At 40.5% G+C, this 17,879-nt stretch overlaps 2 protein-coding genes across 2 annotated transcripts; both read right to left on the bottom strand.

The window, feature by feature from the left end:
* Positions 1 to 7,652: 7,652 nt before the first annotated feature.
* Positions 7,653 to 13,742, bottom strand: smpdl3a (sphingomyelin phosphodiesterase acid like 3A). The gene is made up of 8 exons (XM_061242965.1): positions 13,500 to 13,742; positions 11,964 to 12,177; positions 11,294 to 11,438; positions 10,945 to 11,041; positions 10,588 to 10,751; positions 9,946 to 10,126; positions 8,949 to 9,073; positions 7,653 to 8,264 (listed from the first exon to the last, which is right to left on the bottom strand). Exons 1-8 carry the CDS (start codon positions 13,603 to 13,605, stop codon positions 7,962 to 7,964), a joined length of 1,335 nt encoding a protein of 444 aa, XP_061098949.1. The 5' UTR covers positions 13,606 to 13,742; the 3' UTR covers positions 7,653 to 7,961.
* Positions 13,743 to 14,435: 693 nt separating this feature from the next.
* On the bottom strand, positions 14,436 to 16,349 carry fabp7b (fatty acid binding protein 7, brain, b). The gene is made up of 4 exons (XM_061242887.1): positions 16,179 to 16,349; positions 15,782 to 15,954; positions 15,227 to 15,328; positions 14,436 to 14,713 (listed from the first exon to the last, which is right to left on the bottom strand). Exons 1-4 carry the CDS (start codon positions 16,249 to 16,251, stop codon positions 14,663 to 14,665), a joined length of 399 nt encoding a protein of 132 aa, XP_061098871.1. The 5' UTR covers positions 16,252 to 16,349; the 3' UTR covers positions 14,436 to 14,662.
* Positions 16,350 to 17,879: the final 1,530 nt, after the last annotated feature.

Raw genomic sequence — 17,879 nt, 5'->3', positions numbered from 1 at the left:
CAGAAGAGGAAAGAGGGTGAACAGGCAGGGTTCCTGCCCCCTCCTTCCCCAACCATCCCCCTCAACCCCCCCCCCCTAGCGCTCTGTCCCATCCCTCAAACTGCCCCCATCATATGGGAAGCAGGTCGGAGGAGATTTCGGAAACACTAGCACAATTAAGCGAGCTTTTCACAGGGCGGTCCGTGCCAGGCTTGGCTTGGAAAATCCCAGCCACGCCACCTCTTTATGCGCCAGTCGAAGGAGGTTGAGCGTACGGGGGGGTGGTCAGGGGCTGCTCATGAATGGTGCGTGCTATGAATAGCATGATCTACATGTTTCCCAGGACAATTTGAGTTTTAACATGGAGTGTGGATTCTATATTGCATTAGCATTTCCTAGCCCTAGCTTCTCGCTACTGGAGTAGGCTTAAAATGAATTCAGAATCTCATTTAGATTTTCCTGTCCATCCACTTTCACACTTGCTGTTGAGACTTAATAATGGTAAAGGGTTACATGGAGAAGCTCAATGTTGCCCCTCAGTTAGGAAATGGCTCTTGCGGCCACTGGAAAAGGACACATACCAATCAAAGAAGTATTGAAAACTTTCATTTTTAATTAATATTTTTACATTTTGCTTTGTATTAGATTAAGTCTACAGCAGCTAATTTGTATGTATGGAAAGATTTGCTTTTGCCTGTTTATTTTCCGCAGACAAATTTTCTCATCGACGAAAAACCAATGCGTCATTGTCTTGTCAGCTGTTTCCTTACATAATGTCCTCCTCCATCTCGACCAGTGCTGTAGATTTCCACAAATGATCCAACACCAAGGTCAAGAACCTCCCACCACCTCCGAGGCTTGACGAGATCCAGACATTTCATGCCAGAGATTATGCTATTAATATTATATCCATGCATTTCTCACTGCTACAGCAATACAGATAATAAAACATACACAGAACACAGTGGTTTTGTACACACTGATTTGTGTAGTGTAAGTTCAGTACAACTGAATTGAGGAACAAACCAAAAAGAATGCCCTTGTTCTCCCTTAAAACGCCTATTAAAAAACATAAATGAAAGCTAATATAACATAAATAAAAGGCACAACGTCATTGCCTTGAAATTAAAACACACTGTAAATGATAAAGGGTAACACTGTAAAGCTGTAACAACCTAACATGTTTTCCCACAGTTTCAAAACCCTACAAGTCAGATCTTCAGCATTTTCGGTCATGCAAAACATGCGCAGCCAGCAAAACAAACAAGCCAAGCGGCTAACAGCAGCTGCGCTAACCACCGACTGATCCCCTCCCCCCTCCTCTTCTCCCTCATCCCCCCTTCCTACCAATGAAAACTTTGTTCTGTGAAGAACAAAGGGAGGCCCTGGGCAAGGAGCATGCCATTCTTAATATGGGATTCCTGAGAATATCAAAGCGCGGAGTATGGCCGACCGGCAGAGGCTCTGAAGCCACCCATTCAACAGAGCCGTTAGCGGGGTTTAGGAGTACTTCCCTAATGAGGATTATCGGCGCAGGAGAGAAGGGTTACTCCAAGTCATTCAGTAACTCACCTCCCAGGCCCCCGCTCAGAATTGGAAGCACGCCAGGTCCAGTGACCGGCGAAATGTGGGTCGAGCGAACCAACGCGCTACTCTACACCGGGACGAAAAGAACGAGAAGGACACACCCTCTCATACCACCAGACTTAATCCCGTTTAGATTCAGTCCGAATATCGAAATATTTGTTGCATTTCTTTGACCTGCAAATAAACGGTGTTGTATAACTTGAAATGAGTTGCAGGTGTATGTACAGTAGGTCTATGGGTGTATATATATATTTTTTAGATACGTTGTAAAGACTGAATCCTTGAAGAATGCCTAAGATAATAACATTATGATAATCGTGAATAAAAGGCAATGAATAAATGATTTAAGAAGATCATTTATGACATTGTTGCAAATTTATTGTCACTGACACCCCCATGGCTCAAGACATTTATGATCGGTGCATAACAATGAGCTCATAAAAAGTGGGGGCATTAAGATATGTGGAACATACAGAAATGAAATAATGCTGATAGCCGCAAATCCCAAAACCTGTTAGTTTCTAATAATATAATGAAGTACAGGTATTAATTTTTCCTTTTGAATAAAGCTGAATGCTGACTTCCATTTTCTTTTTGTGTTACTCTGTTACTAACTGACACATAAATACTGTGGCATATGGAACACTCGGACCACAAAGCATACTGATTAGGTGTTCAGATAAAAACACACCAAGGTTCAGAGGTCACCAGCAACAACATCTGCTGTTACATAGCAGGCCCATCTGAGCCCTGGAGCTTACAGTAACAAAGCAGCATCTTGCAGGAGAGCATAACTGAGTCATAGCCTACTACGGCCAAGGGCTTCCTATCAGCAGAATGCCAGAAGATGTGTTGCAATATTGATGCTATGATTCACTGTCTTTTTAGTAGTTACTGAACAGTTTTCAACATCTGACATACAAAAACATTGTCAACATGCATTGTTAACAATATTTTATGACATAAGGACTTGATAAACATAACAATATTTGCAATAGGAAATAATCAAATTACAGTGAAAGTGTATGCATGGCAACCATGCAAATTCTCACCTCAGAGAAGAAACAATAGCAGTAAGTTATTAATCACAACGAAGGCATATACTAAAATACAGTGAATGTACTTATGCAGAGATTATAAAGACCTGCTGGGCAGTGATTTTATTTGTCCTTGTGAGTCTTTAAGCTGTGCTTTGATTCCACCCTCATTTCCTCTCCAGTATACAGTCATGTGAAAGAGTTTGCTTGTAGGTAGCTTATGGACTTAGGAACACCAGAGGAGCAGTGGACTGAACAGCCAGTATAGGGATATACAGTATGGACTTGAATGCCCTGCCAAGGCTGGGTAGCTAGATTAGTGAAATAAAAAAGTAATTAGGAAATAAAAATGAAGGTAAATAAAACCCCTCCTAGAAAAGAGGCAATAATGAAACAGTTTTGCCCACCCGTCCATCATTATAGATTTACATAGAAAGCATGAGTAGTGTGTAAAGCATTCACAAATCAAAATGACAGATGATGGCTATAGCTTCTTGCTTTCAAAGGAGCATGCAAAGTATTTTTAGACGAACAGGGCCATATTCCTGTGGGGTTCCAACAGCAGATTGAAAAACTGGTTCAGCAACATTAACTCATTAGACCTAAGTAAGTTGGCTAACACGTTGACAATAATACAGATACAGCCCTTATGACGTGGACTGACCTGTCAGCGATAGGATCAGGAAATGGGAGAGATACGCTGAGAAGCCATTTGAGCATACTACACTTCATACTGCACTGACTGCTAAATTTAAAATGGCCATTAAATACTTACCTGGAGCATAATAATTGACATAGAATGTGGCATTCAATCAGCGTGTGCTGTTCTTCCAGGTCTGCTGTTAAAAGCCTTTAATTCGGTTATCCTTTTAGGGAGTTAGAGATGTAATAGGGTTAAACCGGCTGATCATGTCCCGAATTCCCACACAAAGGAGTCTTTCTGAGTTAACTGTGGGAGAAAAATGGACGTCTTTGGAAGGCGAAGAAGGGGTCAGCTGAGGACAAAGAGAGCTGCTGAGAGATGAACCTCAGACCTTATCCAGGCATATTCGTATTCATATGCACAGTATTATGTACAGTATGTACAGTATTATAACATTTTCAATGCCGCTTGAGGAAATGCTAATATAATAAGAATAACAATAAAAATACATTTACAATTCTTTTAAAGATAAATGGTAATAAATGGTCATAATGATGTTGTTAATTCAGACTATAATCAAAGCAAGCACTTGCACCAAATGATACACCTGAGGGAACAATTACTGCAGTTTTATCATAAAATATAAAATATGAACACTTTAGCTTTGTAAAATCAGTCTGTATGTCATACTACAAGGGGTCCAAAAAGTTTTCTTGGTGAAAATAACACGAAAGTACAAAATACATACAGGTACAAGAAATTTGACCTGGAGAGTTGAGGCCATGTCCAGAGGATTACACAAGGAATAAAATAAGATTAATTCTAAACCAGATTAATTTATGGTCTTGCCTCCGAGTGCTTGTTACAGACGTCTGCAAGGTTACCGTGGGCCATTCCCCAACACCACAGCAACCCTGTTGAGTCTGAGAGGCACAGCCAAGATGAATGGGACAAGGACACAATGCACAGCTGTTACCCATAATTCCCCAGTCACCATAGCCACAGCACTTTTGTCCACGGGGTAATTTGGTAGGCGTACATGTGCTTTGCCGCTTCTTGTTTAACAGGCAGATAAAAATTCAAATTGAATATACAATATATTGTCTGGTACATGGCAGTATGGCATATACAGACTAATTGTATGCATTTCAAAAAGTATAACTTTTCTGACCTAAAAATAAGATTTTTAGACCAAACTGCAAATGTAGTCACAGGGTGTCATAAGTGTATGTAAAAAATGGTCCAGCGTAGTCATTGGACAATTTTCAGCAATTGAATCAGACTTTATCCTCAACATATTTACCCTCATGCCATTACGTTTGGAGTCTAGGAAAACCTCACTTGTGTTATCTTCCTTCCTTGCCAGTGTAAGCAAAAGAAGATGCACTCATAAAGAAGTGATGGAAGACAGTGGACATATAGACAAAATGGAGAAAAGCTTAATATTAGTGATAAACTTGCATGGTGATATAAACTGACATGATGTCATTACACAACTAGATTGGCCCAAGAAGCAGCCTGATTAAAGTTGGAGGACCACACAGTAGTGGTTTTCAGACTCGACTGTGCAGGCAGGCTTTTATTAGCTGATGTCTGGATAAATTAAGGCTGTTGAAAACATACGTCTCATAATTTTGTACTTTCACTTATTCAAACACAATGCAGATCTGGCTCATTTGTTATATCGTTTAAACTAATTTTTCACAAACAGTTAATTTTCAGCGACTAGATAGGCGTCCACACTTTTAGCCATTTTGCCCCCCAGTGATTTCATCCATCAGTCTCTGTAGGAACAAAAACCCAGCATACACAGTGGGTCCTCAGCATCGAGTCTAAAAACCCCACGTGTCCCCCACTCTCCATTCCAGTGCTCCTCCGTCCTCGAAATGAACAAATTAAAAGCCATATTCCATGGGTTCCAGTTTCCCTGGGGCTCCGCAGTGGTGCTCAGGCCTGACAGTAATCCACAGATTAAATAGCGCTGGATAAATGCGCTCGGCAGCGATAAAAACACAGTCTGCAGATTGGCGTCTATCGCAGGGGGTCAGCAGCCAGTAATGAGGCCCAGTAATTAATGCAGACCTGACCTGCTGGAGGCCTTCACCTTGACCTCTCTCTTAAGTTTTAAGCGGGCACTCCAGACTCAATTATATAAACTAAGTCTGAATATACATAACAGCATTAGTGTCATTAGCGCGATGATACAGATCCAGTTAAAAAATACCGTTTTCACAAAACTTGCTTTTATAAGAATATGAAAAATATGAATATGATTGTGGTCAATACCTTCAGCGCATTGGCTAACAGCCCCAATTCAAATGAACATGACCAGATTTTCTGTTAAATAGCAGGTGCTTTCAGTTGCAACTCCGAAATGAATGCATTTTTATCTTGTATGGCACAATGGGACTTCATTAGCAGGGAGTAACAAGCATTTGCAGTCTGTCCATGTCCTGCACTATGCAAGAGAGTGCACTGGGTTCAGGGTCTCCCTCTCCACGTATGCTAATAAGGATGGTTCCAGATAAGTGATTGACTACAACAGTACTGAATTAAAAAGCATTCTCTCAGCTTTTTGCAAGCACACTCAGGCATAGATTCAGACAGTTACACATACTGACATACTGTGTTTTTCTGAGCATACTGTGTTGCATACTGAGCAAGTATTACTTTCCTTTCATAAAACATTTTAAATTCAGCAGGCCTCAATGTAAAAAGAAACAATGTCACAATGCCGTGTTTGCATAAACGTGTTACTAAACAAGGATAATGCGCATTGAGGCTAGCTTGACCAATGACCATAAGCTACTTTCAGCCAGAGAAAGACTGAAACATGAAAGATTCAGCATGATTATGCCAGACTGAGTCAGACAAGAGGCGCAAAACAAGAGGCCCTTAGCACCCAGACCCGGCCCTTGATTAATCACTCCATTCCGTTATGAAATCACCCCACAGTCTGAGCAGTGAAAGCACAAGGCTTATTCATAGCCCTTATTGGACGAGAGGCACAAGGGGACATCAATCACTGCCCACTGCGGGGTGTCTCTCGCTAACCATCTCTCCAGAGATTAACACATTGCGGTAAAGACCTGCCCGAAATCAGGAAAACACCAGGAGGGTGGTAAAAAAAAAAACTAAGCAAGAAATAAAATAAATTCAAAAAACAGCAGATACCGGCACAAATGCGACCCGGTTGTCCATATTACAGCAGTATGGCGGTGTCTCCCTGAGAAATTGTGCGCTCCTGATGGGCAGCTCTGTGATTAATGCTAATTACAACGTCTCGGAGAGCAATTATTGGAACCCGAATTCCCCCCCGGTTGCCAGGGCACCCTTTATCTCGCCATCAGGAGCTTGCTTGACTCCCGGAATCCTGTTCACAGCTGCCATCCTTCTTAGCTCCCAGTCCGTCTTAGCCCCTGAATGCTAATGACAACGGAGGGGGAGGGGGAGGGAGTGGAGGGGATTGATGAGCCCAGAGATTTCCTCCAAAATGCAGGGGAGCGGTTTGTCCTGAAGTGGCTGTCTGTGGCCGGACAGAGGAGGCCAAACCACAGACGAAGGGAGCTGGGGGGGTGGAGGGGGGGGGGGGCTGACTTTTCACCCTGCCACCTGCAGAGAGGGGATTTGGCAAGCAGAAGAGTTTTCATACCTTTTTTTCCCCCCATAAGAGGTCATGTGTTAACCTCTCCCACAGTTCTGCTATGGAGTAAGCAGGTGGAGAGCAAATAAAACATAAAAACAGTCGCGCTGCGGCTGAAAATATCCAGCTGAGTCCAACAGAAGGGCTTTTGAGAGAAGAAATTACAGATCTCCGGCCAAAGAACTGCCGCTTTGTTAAGATGTACTGTATCAAGTTTAGCCAGCCTCTTTCACATGTAGAGCAGGCAACATAAGGTTTCTCTAGGATTCAATAACCCACTCATGCTTAAGTTGTACAGAGCATGTAGGGTTCTCAGTGTTGTGATGGATAGTGTATTGTATGATTGATGACCTTGGAACCAACCCTGTAGAGCAGTGTAGATGGATGCAACTTCTGCCGGAGAGATATGGTTTCAGTTAGCAGGTTGTCCCTGTTTGATGACTCCAATGGTGCACCAACTGCACATCAAGCACGAACCAATGATACAACAACTGGGCAGCCTGGCTGCTGACTGCAAAGTGAAGGGACATAGGAGTTGTTTTTGGAAGTGGGCAGCGTTTGCTACTATACCAAAGTGACATTACAGAAATGAAATGGGCCTATAGTTGTGAATTTGAAAATGAGAGATAAAATGTGTTCTAAAAGGCTTCAATGATACATCATGTGGGACAACTCATACCTCAAAGACTACAAACCGCTCCAATTAAAAGCATAGATAGAAGGCAGATCGTTTGGGTTGTGTCCAAGGATGACAGCAAAAAAGGAGGGTTTTTTATGTTTATTTTTAATCAAAAAGAAAAAACACAAAAACACATAATTATAGGCAGTGTATAGTCTCTACTAATCTAATTTGGCCACAGTTGTTCATCCTGAAAACAAGATTAATGTCATATTTTAGACCCATTACTCAGAATTGAATTGTTTCCCTTTTACATTTAGACCATTTAAAAACGCATAAAATTCCTGTGTGCAAAAAACAGCATTGTAAATGTTTTTTTTAAAATCAGTGTAAAATGCAAATATTTGCAAATGTGCACCCAGCTTTGTTGATTAGTCAATCCATTCATCCACGTTAATTCCATTTTAAGATGCAATGCAAATAGGATTCATGGTCCAAGGACAGTGCAGAACATACTTGTTCCATTTTGCAAATTCCCTTGCAAACAATTGAGTCATTGTACCTTACCATAAAATGATTAAAGTACTTCTTAAATGTCTCACTTTGGGGTGCCCTGAAACTTTCTGCAAGTCCATACAAGCTCTTTGGCTGAATGTCTACAATGTTGAAGTCTTTGGTCATTATATATTCAAGCTTCCAGTCCGGTTTCTTTTCCAAGTTTGCTTCAGTGAGATTCATGTAGTACTGCCAAATATCCTTAAGAGAAGAGACAAGTCTCAGAGAATGCAGCAGAGAATACAACATAATGCACAGCGTGTGATATTGAAAGGAAAATGAAAGGTGGAGATTGTACAGTACTGTGCGTTATATCTCTACTCCAGCATAAAACCTCTTTCTAATACATTTAAAGTGTTATGTATGAAACGAACATGGCCATTTCTGAAATGAAGAGAAAAAGAACAAAGATGTATTCAGGGAAAATGAACCCAGCCTGCAATAACGCACATAGATGATCAAAATCTGGCTGGCTATGTACCAGTCAATGAATCTCTCTTTGTGCCATTTAATTAAGTGAAAATCTCTCTTTTTGCAGAAAAACAAGTCTCCTGTGCTGGGTTTAATGTTCTTCTTCTACAGATGTGAAGGGTGAGGTCATGAGGTTTGTGCATCGATGAAACTGGGTATCATCCACAGGTTGACTGAACAATCAGCTCCAATAAAAACCAAGCTGTATTTTATGCTACGATACTATTAGCAAAACCAAAATAACGCTTTGTGTACATTTAAGTGTCAAAACATTGCAAGGAGAACCGGTCACTCTTTGAGAATTCAATCTTCTACCTGTGGTTATACAGTTTTCACCCAATTGACAAAGATAGTTTAAATTCCCTTCTGAAATATAACAACATCGCAAAAGATTGGAGATCTCTCTCGACCTACCAGTAAACTGTAATCGTGAGGGTTATAGTAATACATCCGAAGACCTGGGTTGTTTGAGGAAGGTTCACTCTCATGTCTGAATGGAGTCACGGCCGGTGTGACAAACAGTGAATTAACAGGTTGGCCTTCACAGAAAAAAGAAAAACATATCATTTCTTTAAATGGGTATTTAAAGACAGTATTTAAAAGGCACCGCTCAAACAGTGAGGTGCTCTTTTGACGACAATGTCATAATAACACTTTTCCTCCCGTCACTGCCAGCACTGCGAGAGGAGTTATTACAGTCATTGTGAGAACTGCCACACACAGCCAGGCAGAGAAGCTCTCAGAGCAGAAGTGATGTTTGGCTGCGTGAACAGCTTCAGGCAAAGCTGGGCAAAGGTGGGGGCTGACACCTGTGTCAACCAGCAGAAACCGCCAGAAAAAACACCCAGTGAGGAACTCACCCCTTACACATCCGGCACAGCGCAAATTTCAATGGGCCAAGTAGGAATATTCAATATTTCAATAAAATAAACCCTGGGAATGCTTTCTCTAGCTGTTCATCTGTTCAATGCTGGGTGGCTTGTGCTGTTAAGGCACAGTACAAGGTATATTGGTCAGCACATGGACGGCCAGTTTCAAATCCTAACTGCGCCAGCACTGACTGGCCAGAAGCCCAGCAGGAAGATGCAGTTAGCAGTAACGCTGCCCAGGTAAGGGGGTGCTTCAGTTGGATGGGATGCAAAATGTTTACATTTCTTCGGCACATTCGACACCTCCATTTGCACTTTCCATTTAAATTCCATTTAAAATGATAGAGAAATACACATTATGCTGTAAAAGCAGTGTACAGTATGCTTGACATGACACAATATTACATACAGTACATTATGGATATGTTCAAATACATTATCCTTTGAGAACTTTCAGATCACACTTTAACCTGTTTATTCGATAAGGGTGCCATTGAGACCCTGTGGCAATGCATATTTCCTTTAAAAGGGTTTCATTTTACCTTCATGATCCAATAGCACCATAATGCTGTCCCTGTGGGTGTGACCATAGAAGTGCCCGGCAACCACATCACTGTATTTGCGAAATATCTCCACCAGCCTTTCATTGTAGACTTCTCTCATTGCAGTTGTCTCAAGGGCATAGGGCAAGTAACCAATGGGAACATGAGCTATGATGTAAGCCTACAAAGAAAAGTGCATTTCCTTAATTTTTACAAAGTTTCTTTTCTCACAATGTTTCTAGTCGTAAATAACTAACTGAATTACATACGCAGATGACATCATTACTGTATATTTGGCTGTTTTCAAATTAAACACCAAAACAATGCTTTACTCAAACCATGATACTGTACTGATAGACTAATGTGTGATACTGATGCATTACATTACATTATTGGCATTTGGCAGACGCTCTTATCCAGAGCGACGTACAACAAAGTGCATACCCATAACCAGGGATAAGTTCGCTGAAAGACCCTAGAGGGAAGTACAATTTCAACTGCTAGGATGCCAGGATGAACCAATGCTCGTTTCACTTCCTCTTTGGCTGAAATGTTTCAACAAGTATGTTGTATGGAGCAAAATTATTTTAAAATAACATAAATGTTAAAAAGCAGAGTGAGGCTCCACCATGGACAGGTTACCTTCTCGTCACTCTGTCGACATGTATCCAGAGTGTCCACCAGCCATTCAAACTGTCCTGCCGGGTCGGTCATGTTGACTGTCACTTTGTTTGGACTGTAGTACAGGTTCGTGTTCAAGCTGACGAGCCGCAAATTTGGACGTATCACTTGCGAATAGAACCCGCCTTCACACGAAACAAGGAAAGAGAGTAAATACCAGGGCCGTAGGCAAAATATCAGTTGCCATACATTCACAGCTGGCACCCAATGAAAAAAAATGAAATAAAAGCTCATTATTGAATCTGTATACTGTGTTCCTCTATAATGCTCTAATTGTCTTACTAATGTTCGGTATTTGCAGTTCTGCAACCATTTTACCTTTTCTTAGTGTTGTGAGGGATTCTGGTTGTAGCCAGGGCTCCCAGAGTTTAGCCACAGCCTGGTATATCTCATTCGTGGCTATCGGAAGTTGATCCTGCAAATAAAACAAGCTCGGTATTTGTATAGAAGCATGACTATATTAATCAGGGCTGGCTATAACAGGGCTTCTTTAGTTTGCTTCAATGACCAGTTAAGAAAACATTTATAGTTTTCAAAGTTATTACAGTACCATCTTAGCAGAGAAGAGCAGAGAAGTTCATCTGAAACACCAACTCATTTCCAAACTGAACAAAAGCAAATAAAATGACACACTTGTCCACAGGCTCTTAGGTAAAGGGTTAAATACCTGTGGCCAATAATCATGGTTCCCGAGAGCAGGGTAGACGGGGAGATCTGGGAAGAACTCCCGGATGGTGTGAGTCATATTGCTGATAATTCTGATCACTAAGTCTGTAGACAGCTTCTCCGCTGGGACGTGTGGAGGGCTGTCTCTGAAAAATGTATGAAAACTTTATAAAAAATGATAATAAAGCAAGCAATTAAATAGCTGTATGCCCCCAAATCCCCTCATCCGTAGCTCGCCAGAGCTAATCTTTCCATAGAACAGTAAATCACAAAACGAATTATGCCCAACAAGCAAAAGACATGCCAACGTATCTGAAGCTTAACTGATTAGCAACCAATTAAGCATGTATTCACAAGCTCAACAGGCAAAGAACTGTTAGACTATAAATCGTTTGTGTTTTACGTGTCCTTTCAGATATTCTGAAGTAAAACTACAAAAAATAAATTTCAGCCATTTACTGTACATGGGTTGAGAATCACATAGACACAAGAGGGAACAGAACGAAAGGCTATAGTTCAAACTGTTCGTGGCAATTGTTGCAAAAATGTCAATGCACCTACTGTTTGGGGTACCACCCCAGCAACAAGCATTTGTACTTTTTTAGGCACCTTTCATTCCTTTATTTCTGAAAGTGTATACATAGCCATAACTCTTCTGCCCTGTTACCAACCCTGTCCATATCATGAAGTCAGGATTTGGGTCCTCTTCTCTCATGAAGCGAAAGGCTGACTGAATGAGTTCGTACGGGGAATCGCACAGGTAGTCGCCAAACAGGCCAGGGTTCAGGGCCGGGGAGCCCTGGGAGGAGAAGCACACTTTGGTGCGGTCCTCTGTGATGTGATAGGTCGGGTCCAGATGCAGATCTGAGATGTGCCAGAACCTGCCTGTGGGGGGGATGAGGCTGACGATTAAATTCACATTGCCCATAATGAATAAGAAACCGCACGCACTACAATGTCCCATCATCTCGTTGATAGCTTCTTCGATCTTATATCGCATAATACATTACGGATGCATGAACTGCTCCGTATTTCTGGATTTCAGAATGGGATGAAGGCAAATATGATGGATGAGGCAGTCATGAGGGCTTAATGGACTGAAACAATGTGGTATTGATGGATACATAAAATAATAATAATATAAAAAAACTAAATGTGATTATAAACCAAAACCCTTCAGCGCGTCATTATTTTTCGATTCACTCGATTTCTCTGGTTCACAGCGAACGTGTCCTGGTGCAGTAAACAAAGCAGAAAATGCCTGTGACACTGGAGCTTGTGTGAAAGCATATGAAGCAGTGGCTGCCTTCATTTTTGTTGTCTCTTTGTAAATCGGTGTAGTACACTGGGTTTACCAGTTTAAGTTAAAGTGGCTGAAAGGTAAATGTAGTGGATTCAGACTACATTATATGGGGGTTATTATGGTGTGTAGCCTATTAACCATACGCTAAATTAGAGAAAGCAAAAGCATTATATCAGTCAAAACATTTCCATCTATTCCTATATGCGGATTAAATGGGTGAAGTTCAATTTAGAATCAGACTCTGAGCTATTGGGTCAGGGTCCTTAATGACATCAATAATTCCATGACCTAATGGCCAATAAATGTTTAAATCTCTTTGCATATCTCCTCCCATATTTTCAGGATGTGTATATAGAGATGATCGATGTGACGGCATGGTGATGCAGTGTGATAACACAACAACAATGTCCTGGGTTAGAATCCTGACAGTGGCATTTCTGTGTCTAGTTTGTTGTTTTTCAGATTTTAATCGCTCTACCAACCTTATCCCTCTCCCAGTCTCCCTCCTTCTCCAATACAATTCACTTGTGAGTGGTACATTTTGGGGGGGTTGAGGAGGGGGAGGGGAAAGGGGGGGGGGTGTATGAGAAGTGGAAACATCCCTCATGTGGCTGGAATATTAGTCACTTTAATGCAAATATTCGCAACAACAAAATTAAGTCAATTATTGGGTTATGGGACCGATCCGTTGCCATTACTGTGAGTTTGCACAAGGACCTTCCAGTTTATATTACACGTAATTGATTCTTAGTTCGGAAAAGAGTACGCCCACAATTCAGTACCTTACTTCCTGTTGTAGCCTACCTGTCTAATCGGCATGAACTAACACTGGACAGCGATTCGATGAAACAGTTCTCAAATGTAGTGTACTTAACAGTGTTTATTTTGGAGGTCGGTAACTCACCTGAACCAGGCACTTGAATGCTTTGTTGCCAATTCTCGATCGGGGCAGTTGAAACCAACAGACTTCCAAGCAGTCCCAGTAAGTACAAAACCAGCTGCAGTGCCATATTCGCCAGCGTCAGTAAATTACAACAGTAGCGTTTACATTTGTGGAGCGTAAAAGCTGAAAAGCTCTCATGTGACACACACAGGAAGCATATCTCATCACGTGGCTGCGTTGTAGCTGTATACTGGGAAGAGCAATCGTATAACGCTAGCTACTGTAAGTGCGTTTTGTGTGTGGTAAGTGACGCTTTCAACAATAGCCTATACTTTCCGTTACACACCAGAAAGACGTAACAACATAATGATAATTTGTGCTTTAGTGTCGAATGAAGACACATTCCTGTAGAAATATGCAGTGAATGGTTGGGAGCCAATCAAACGACCACTTTCAATTCAACACTCAACCGTTATTTTGAGAGTTCATGGTCGCATTAAAAATACGTCGTACGAATCGTGCAAAAATACAAATGATCCTATTTGTGTTATTCTGCTCAATAAATTAAATTATTTTGTTCAATTAATGAAAAATATAAATGTTTTTGTTGAAATATTTCGTCGGTGTCGGTAAACCGCCCTACAAAATCTTGAATTTAATTCGTGGGGGGCTACTGCACAAAGTGTAAAAGATTATTATAAGATCAAATACTGTTGCATGCATTTACTCTTATTTGGGAACTTAACGTATGGATATGTAGCTAACTCTTTAATGTAAAATAGCAACCATTTGGAACAGAGAAATTGCCATTATTCCCATTGTCATTAACAATACCTCAGTCTACCTCAGTCTACGCATTATTTAGTGTGTAGGTGTGTGCATGCCAAATGCCATAATCCCAGCGTTCCAAAATAATAATAAAAAATACGTACAAACACGATGAATGACAACATAAAATCAATTAATTCAGGTAATTTATTTCAGTTTCTTTTGCACATTTATTCACATTATGATTCAGCATGAAAAGAATTAAGTAATTTGTATAAAAGTTTTACAAAATCATCTGATGCCATAAAACGTTTGGGCGAATGAAGTGCAAATATATGCGTACAGTAGAAAAAAAAAACGTCGTAGTCCAGTAAACAGGACTGAAAAGATTGGGTGGCACAGGGGTGGGCTCCGAATTATGCCTTCTCGTAGGTGCGCACAGACACGATGTCTTCGAATGTAAGTTTCTGTGGGGAAAAATAACATCGGAGTAATGCTACTCGTTAAAATGAGTTTCGTATATAGCCTACATTCGCAAATAATCACTTTATCCACGTTACATATTCTTGACGACCACAAACAAATACAGGAAAGGCTATTACAGACACAAGAGCTATAACATAAAAAGACAAATAAGATGTGTTTAGGCCTACACTAAAATTGGTCCCTCTATTGGGTCTGTTACGGTAATGCTTCGGGTAAGCCGCATACATTTTGAAGAAGCTTAACCCGAAAAGATTAACCCATTGAGGTATCAGATCACAAATATGTGATTAGGAATGTTCTTGACTGAACATTCTAATGCTGATGTAGCCCAATTTCTATAGCCAATTGAAAGCAATGGAGTTCTAGAACACTGATTTATAATTTTGAAGAAAAAATAAAAATAAAATGAATTAAAACACTTAATTTTGGCCATAATACACACAGACACTATTAAATTAAGTTCATTGGGGGATGATAATTTCTCATCGTCTCACCATGACGAGTTTACCGTCCTGCAACTCTCGGACGAACTTTGTCTCTTTGCCGTCCCACTTCTGCACGTGCACCAAATGGTCTCCTTCCATGCTCACGACAGACTACAATTCATAAAATGCATAGGACTAAGTATTTTTTTCAAAAGATGCTATTTGCGCCTCTTTGTATCTCTACACAGTAAAATTGTCAATGTTCATTCAAGGACAGAATACTAGCAAGTAGAGTCCAAAAATATAAAATGTACCATATCTGTGTAAAATGCGGACAACACGTTATGGTATCCGATTATGGGATATGACCTTCATATGAATTGCAAAAATCACATCAGATGTAATGTTTTCTCGAGACAAAACGCGGGACACATGTAAAACATGCTAATGAATATTTGGCGTGTAGCCTAAATTGTGCGTTATTTGTCTGTGCTATTAACCCAATGTCTATCACAAAAGCAAAAAATAAACAAATAAAAAAACAGTAGAGCATTGCTGTTTTCGTATACATTTATACTTACCCTACTCTTGCGTTTATCGCATCTAATTCAGAAATCCACTTACTTTGCAGTTTCTGTCATCAGCAGTAGTTTCGTCAAACTCCTCCCCCAGTTTGAAGGATATTTCAGTGTTCTTGAACGTACTCTGTGTTTTCACAAACACCTTGTCTCCATCCTGACCGATGATCACTGTCGGTTTCGTGACATTGCCGACTTGCCTTGTTGCAAAACCGACTCCTGCATGAAGATACAAAACATTAGAAAGTTATAGCGTACGCTTTGCACAAGCAAGTAGTGATGCAGTCTTTCATGACTGCCAAGGAATGTTACCCGTTAGACACCGGTAACTATTCTTCTTGAGCACTTATATCTTGTAGTCCCGCTGCGAGGAACAGGCAGGTCGTTCTTGAGAGATGAAGATGTACGATGTGTACACATATTTAAATATTTCTTTAACTCACCGAGAGCTTTCATGTATTCATCAAAATTTTGGCTGTCTACCAATTTCCAGGTGCCGCAAAATGCATCAACCATGGTGAAAAGTTAAAGAGTTGTCAAGCAGATAACGGATAGTAAAAAGTAGATGTTCAGAAAGCTGTTGCCTCTTTCTGCAGGGTCCCTGTGCATTTAAAGTAGTTCTTAATGAAATATTAATACTCAAGTGAGGGGGCGGAGACAATGGCAAGAAGGTGACTGGACATCCTCATTGGCTGTCTGCGGGAAATCTGTTAATCTTGATTGGTCTAGAGGGAATGTGTGATCACTCGTTCGTTTCTCATTTCTGCAGTTTGAATCTATTGTATTGGGTTTTGGGCTTTGGGCTTTTCTGCTTTACAAAGACCGCTAGTGTGTCGATTTATTTCTACCATGAAGTTATCTCAGATATATTAGTTAAGTCTTCCATTCGCCTCTGCACTTGTACACAAAATTACACTTCATCATTTACTGGTATGTCTTTAACTGAACACAATTTCCTTCCAAGACTCAGAAGAACACAACCAATCTATGACCTACTGCAAAGTCATTCCAACATTCAGAAAGTAGACTGAATTATATTGAACATTAAATTGCTTAAATTCAGTGTTCTACAGCCAGAACATATTATATAAATGCTGAAATTATTTCAAAACTAGTTCCCAATATTGATTGATGAATAAAGAAACACGTATATGCATACATACATACAGAGCAATTTATCAGGTATACCTGTACACAAGCTTGTTAATCCAAATATTTAATCAGCCAATCATGTGGTGGAGCAACTAAATGCATACAAGCATACTGACGTGGTCAAGAGGTTCAGCTGTTTTTCAGACCAAATGGGGAAGAAATCATATCTAAGTGACTTTGGCCGTGGAATGATTGTTGGTACCATGTGTGTGAAAAAAACACTGTGTTAATGAGAGGCCAGAAAGGAAGGTGACGGTAATGCAAATAACCACACATTACAGCAGTGATATTTGCATTACTATCACTTTCCTGTCAGGTTTAACCAGTCTGGCCATTCTCCTCTGACGTCTCTCATTAAAAAGGCGTTTCTGTCTGACTTCGGCTGAAGCTCCTGACCGGTATCTACATGATTTTATGCATTTCACTGTTGCCACACAATTGGCTGATTAGATAATCACATGAATAGGTAGGTGTAATGAAGTAAAAATGTAAAATGTAATAAAGTGCATGGTGAGTGTACCTATGTGCAGATGGCAGGTTGAAGTTGACCTTATTGTACTGCAGTTTAAGCAAAGGTTAGGCATATTCAGGAAGCCGTACGAATGCAATGAGTCATTTTCTTTGGTTGTTGTCTTTGCTTTGACATTAATGTCAGATATAATCTCCCACATCTTTAAGATGATAGATGTAAAAACACAGCTGCACTTTTATTTAAAAAATTCTGGACAAAAATATGCTCAGTTAAATGAGCAAGGAAGACGTGTTAGGAAACGTTTTTTGGCTCTGCATGCATTTCTTTGCTTAACTAGAATGTTTAAAATGTTTCTTACACTTTCAGGCCTGTAAGTTGTAACATATGTGAGAGGAGTGCCAGCAGGCCTTTACACTCACCGGTCATGCAAAATGGTGGTGATATGAACGTCCGATTAATAAATAAATACAGGAAACTACCAATGATTGTGTTTGCCATTCCCATAAAACTATGTACATAA

This window comes from Conger conger, chromosome 5, assembly GCF_963514075.1.
Source record: "Conger conger chromosome 5, fConCon1.1, whole genome shotgun sequence".
Taxonomy (NCBI): Eukaryota; Metazoa; Chordata; class Actinopteri; order Anguilliformes; family Congridae; genus Conger; species Conger conger.
The sequence above is the reverse complement of the archived record's forward strand: the minus strand, read 5'-3'. Positions and strand labels throughout refer to the sequence as shown.

What these genes read in the sequence shown, in the direction of transcription:
- smpdl3a (XM_061242965.1), bottom strand. Translation starts at nt 13,605, where the DNA reads ATGGCACTGCAGCTGGTTTTGTACTTACTGGGACTGCTTGGAAGTCTG. An exon ending in CATTCAAGTGCCTGGTTCAG is followed by an intron (nt 12,178 to 13,499) that starts GTGAGTTACCGA and finishes TCCCCCCCACAG; the next exon opens with GCAGGTTCTGGCACATCTCA. An exon ending in CCTCACAACACTAAGAAAAG is followed by an intron (nt 10,752 to 10,944) that starts GTAAAATGGTTG and finishes TTTCGTGTGAAG; the next exon opens with GCGGGTTCTATTCGCAAGTG.
- fabp7b (XM_061242887.1), bottom strand. Translation starts at nt 16,251, where the DNA reads ATGGTTGATGCATTTTGCGGCACCTGGAAATTGGTAGACAGCCAAAAT. An exon ending in TGAATACATGAAAGCTCTCG is followed by an intron (nt 15,955 to 16,178) that starts GTGAGTTAAAGA and finishes ATCTTCATGCAG; the next exon opens with GAGTCGGTTTTGCAACAAGG. An exon ending in AGGACGGTAAACTCGTCATG is followed by an intron (nt 14,714 to 15,226) that starts GTGAGACGATGA and finishes TTTTCCCCACAG; the next exon opens with AAACTTACATTCGAAGACAT.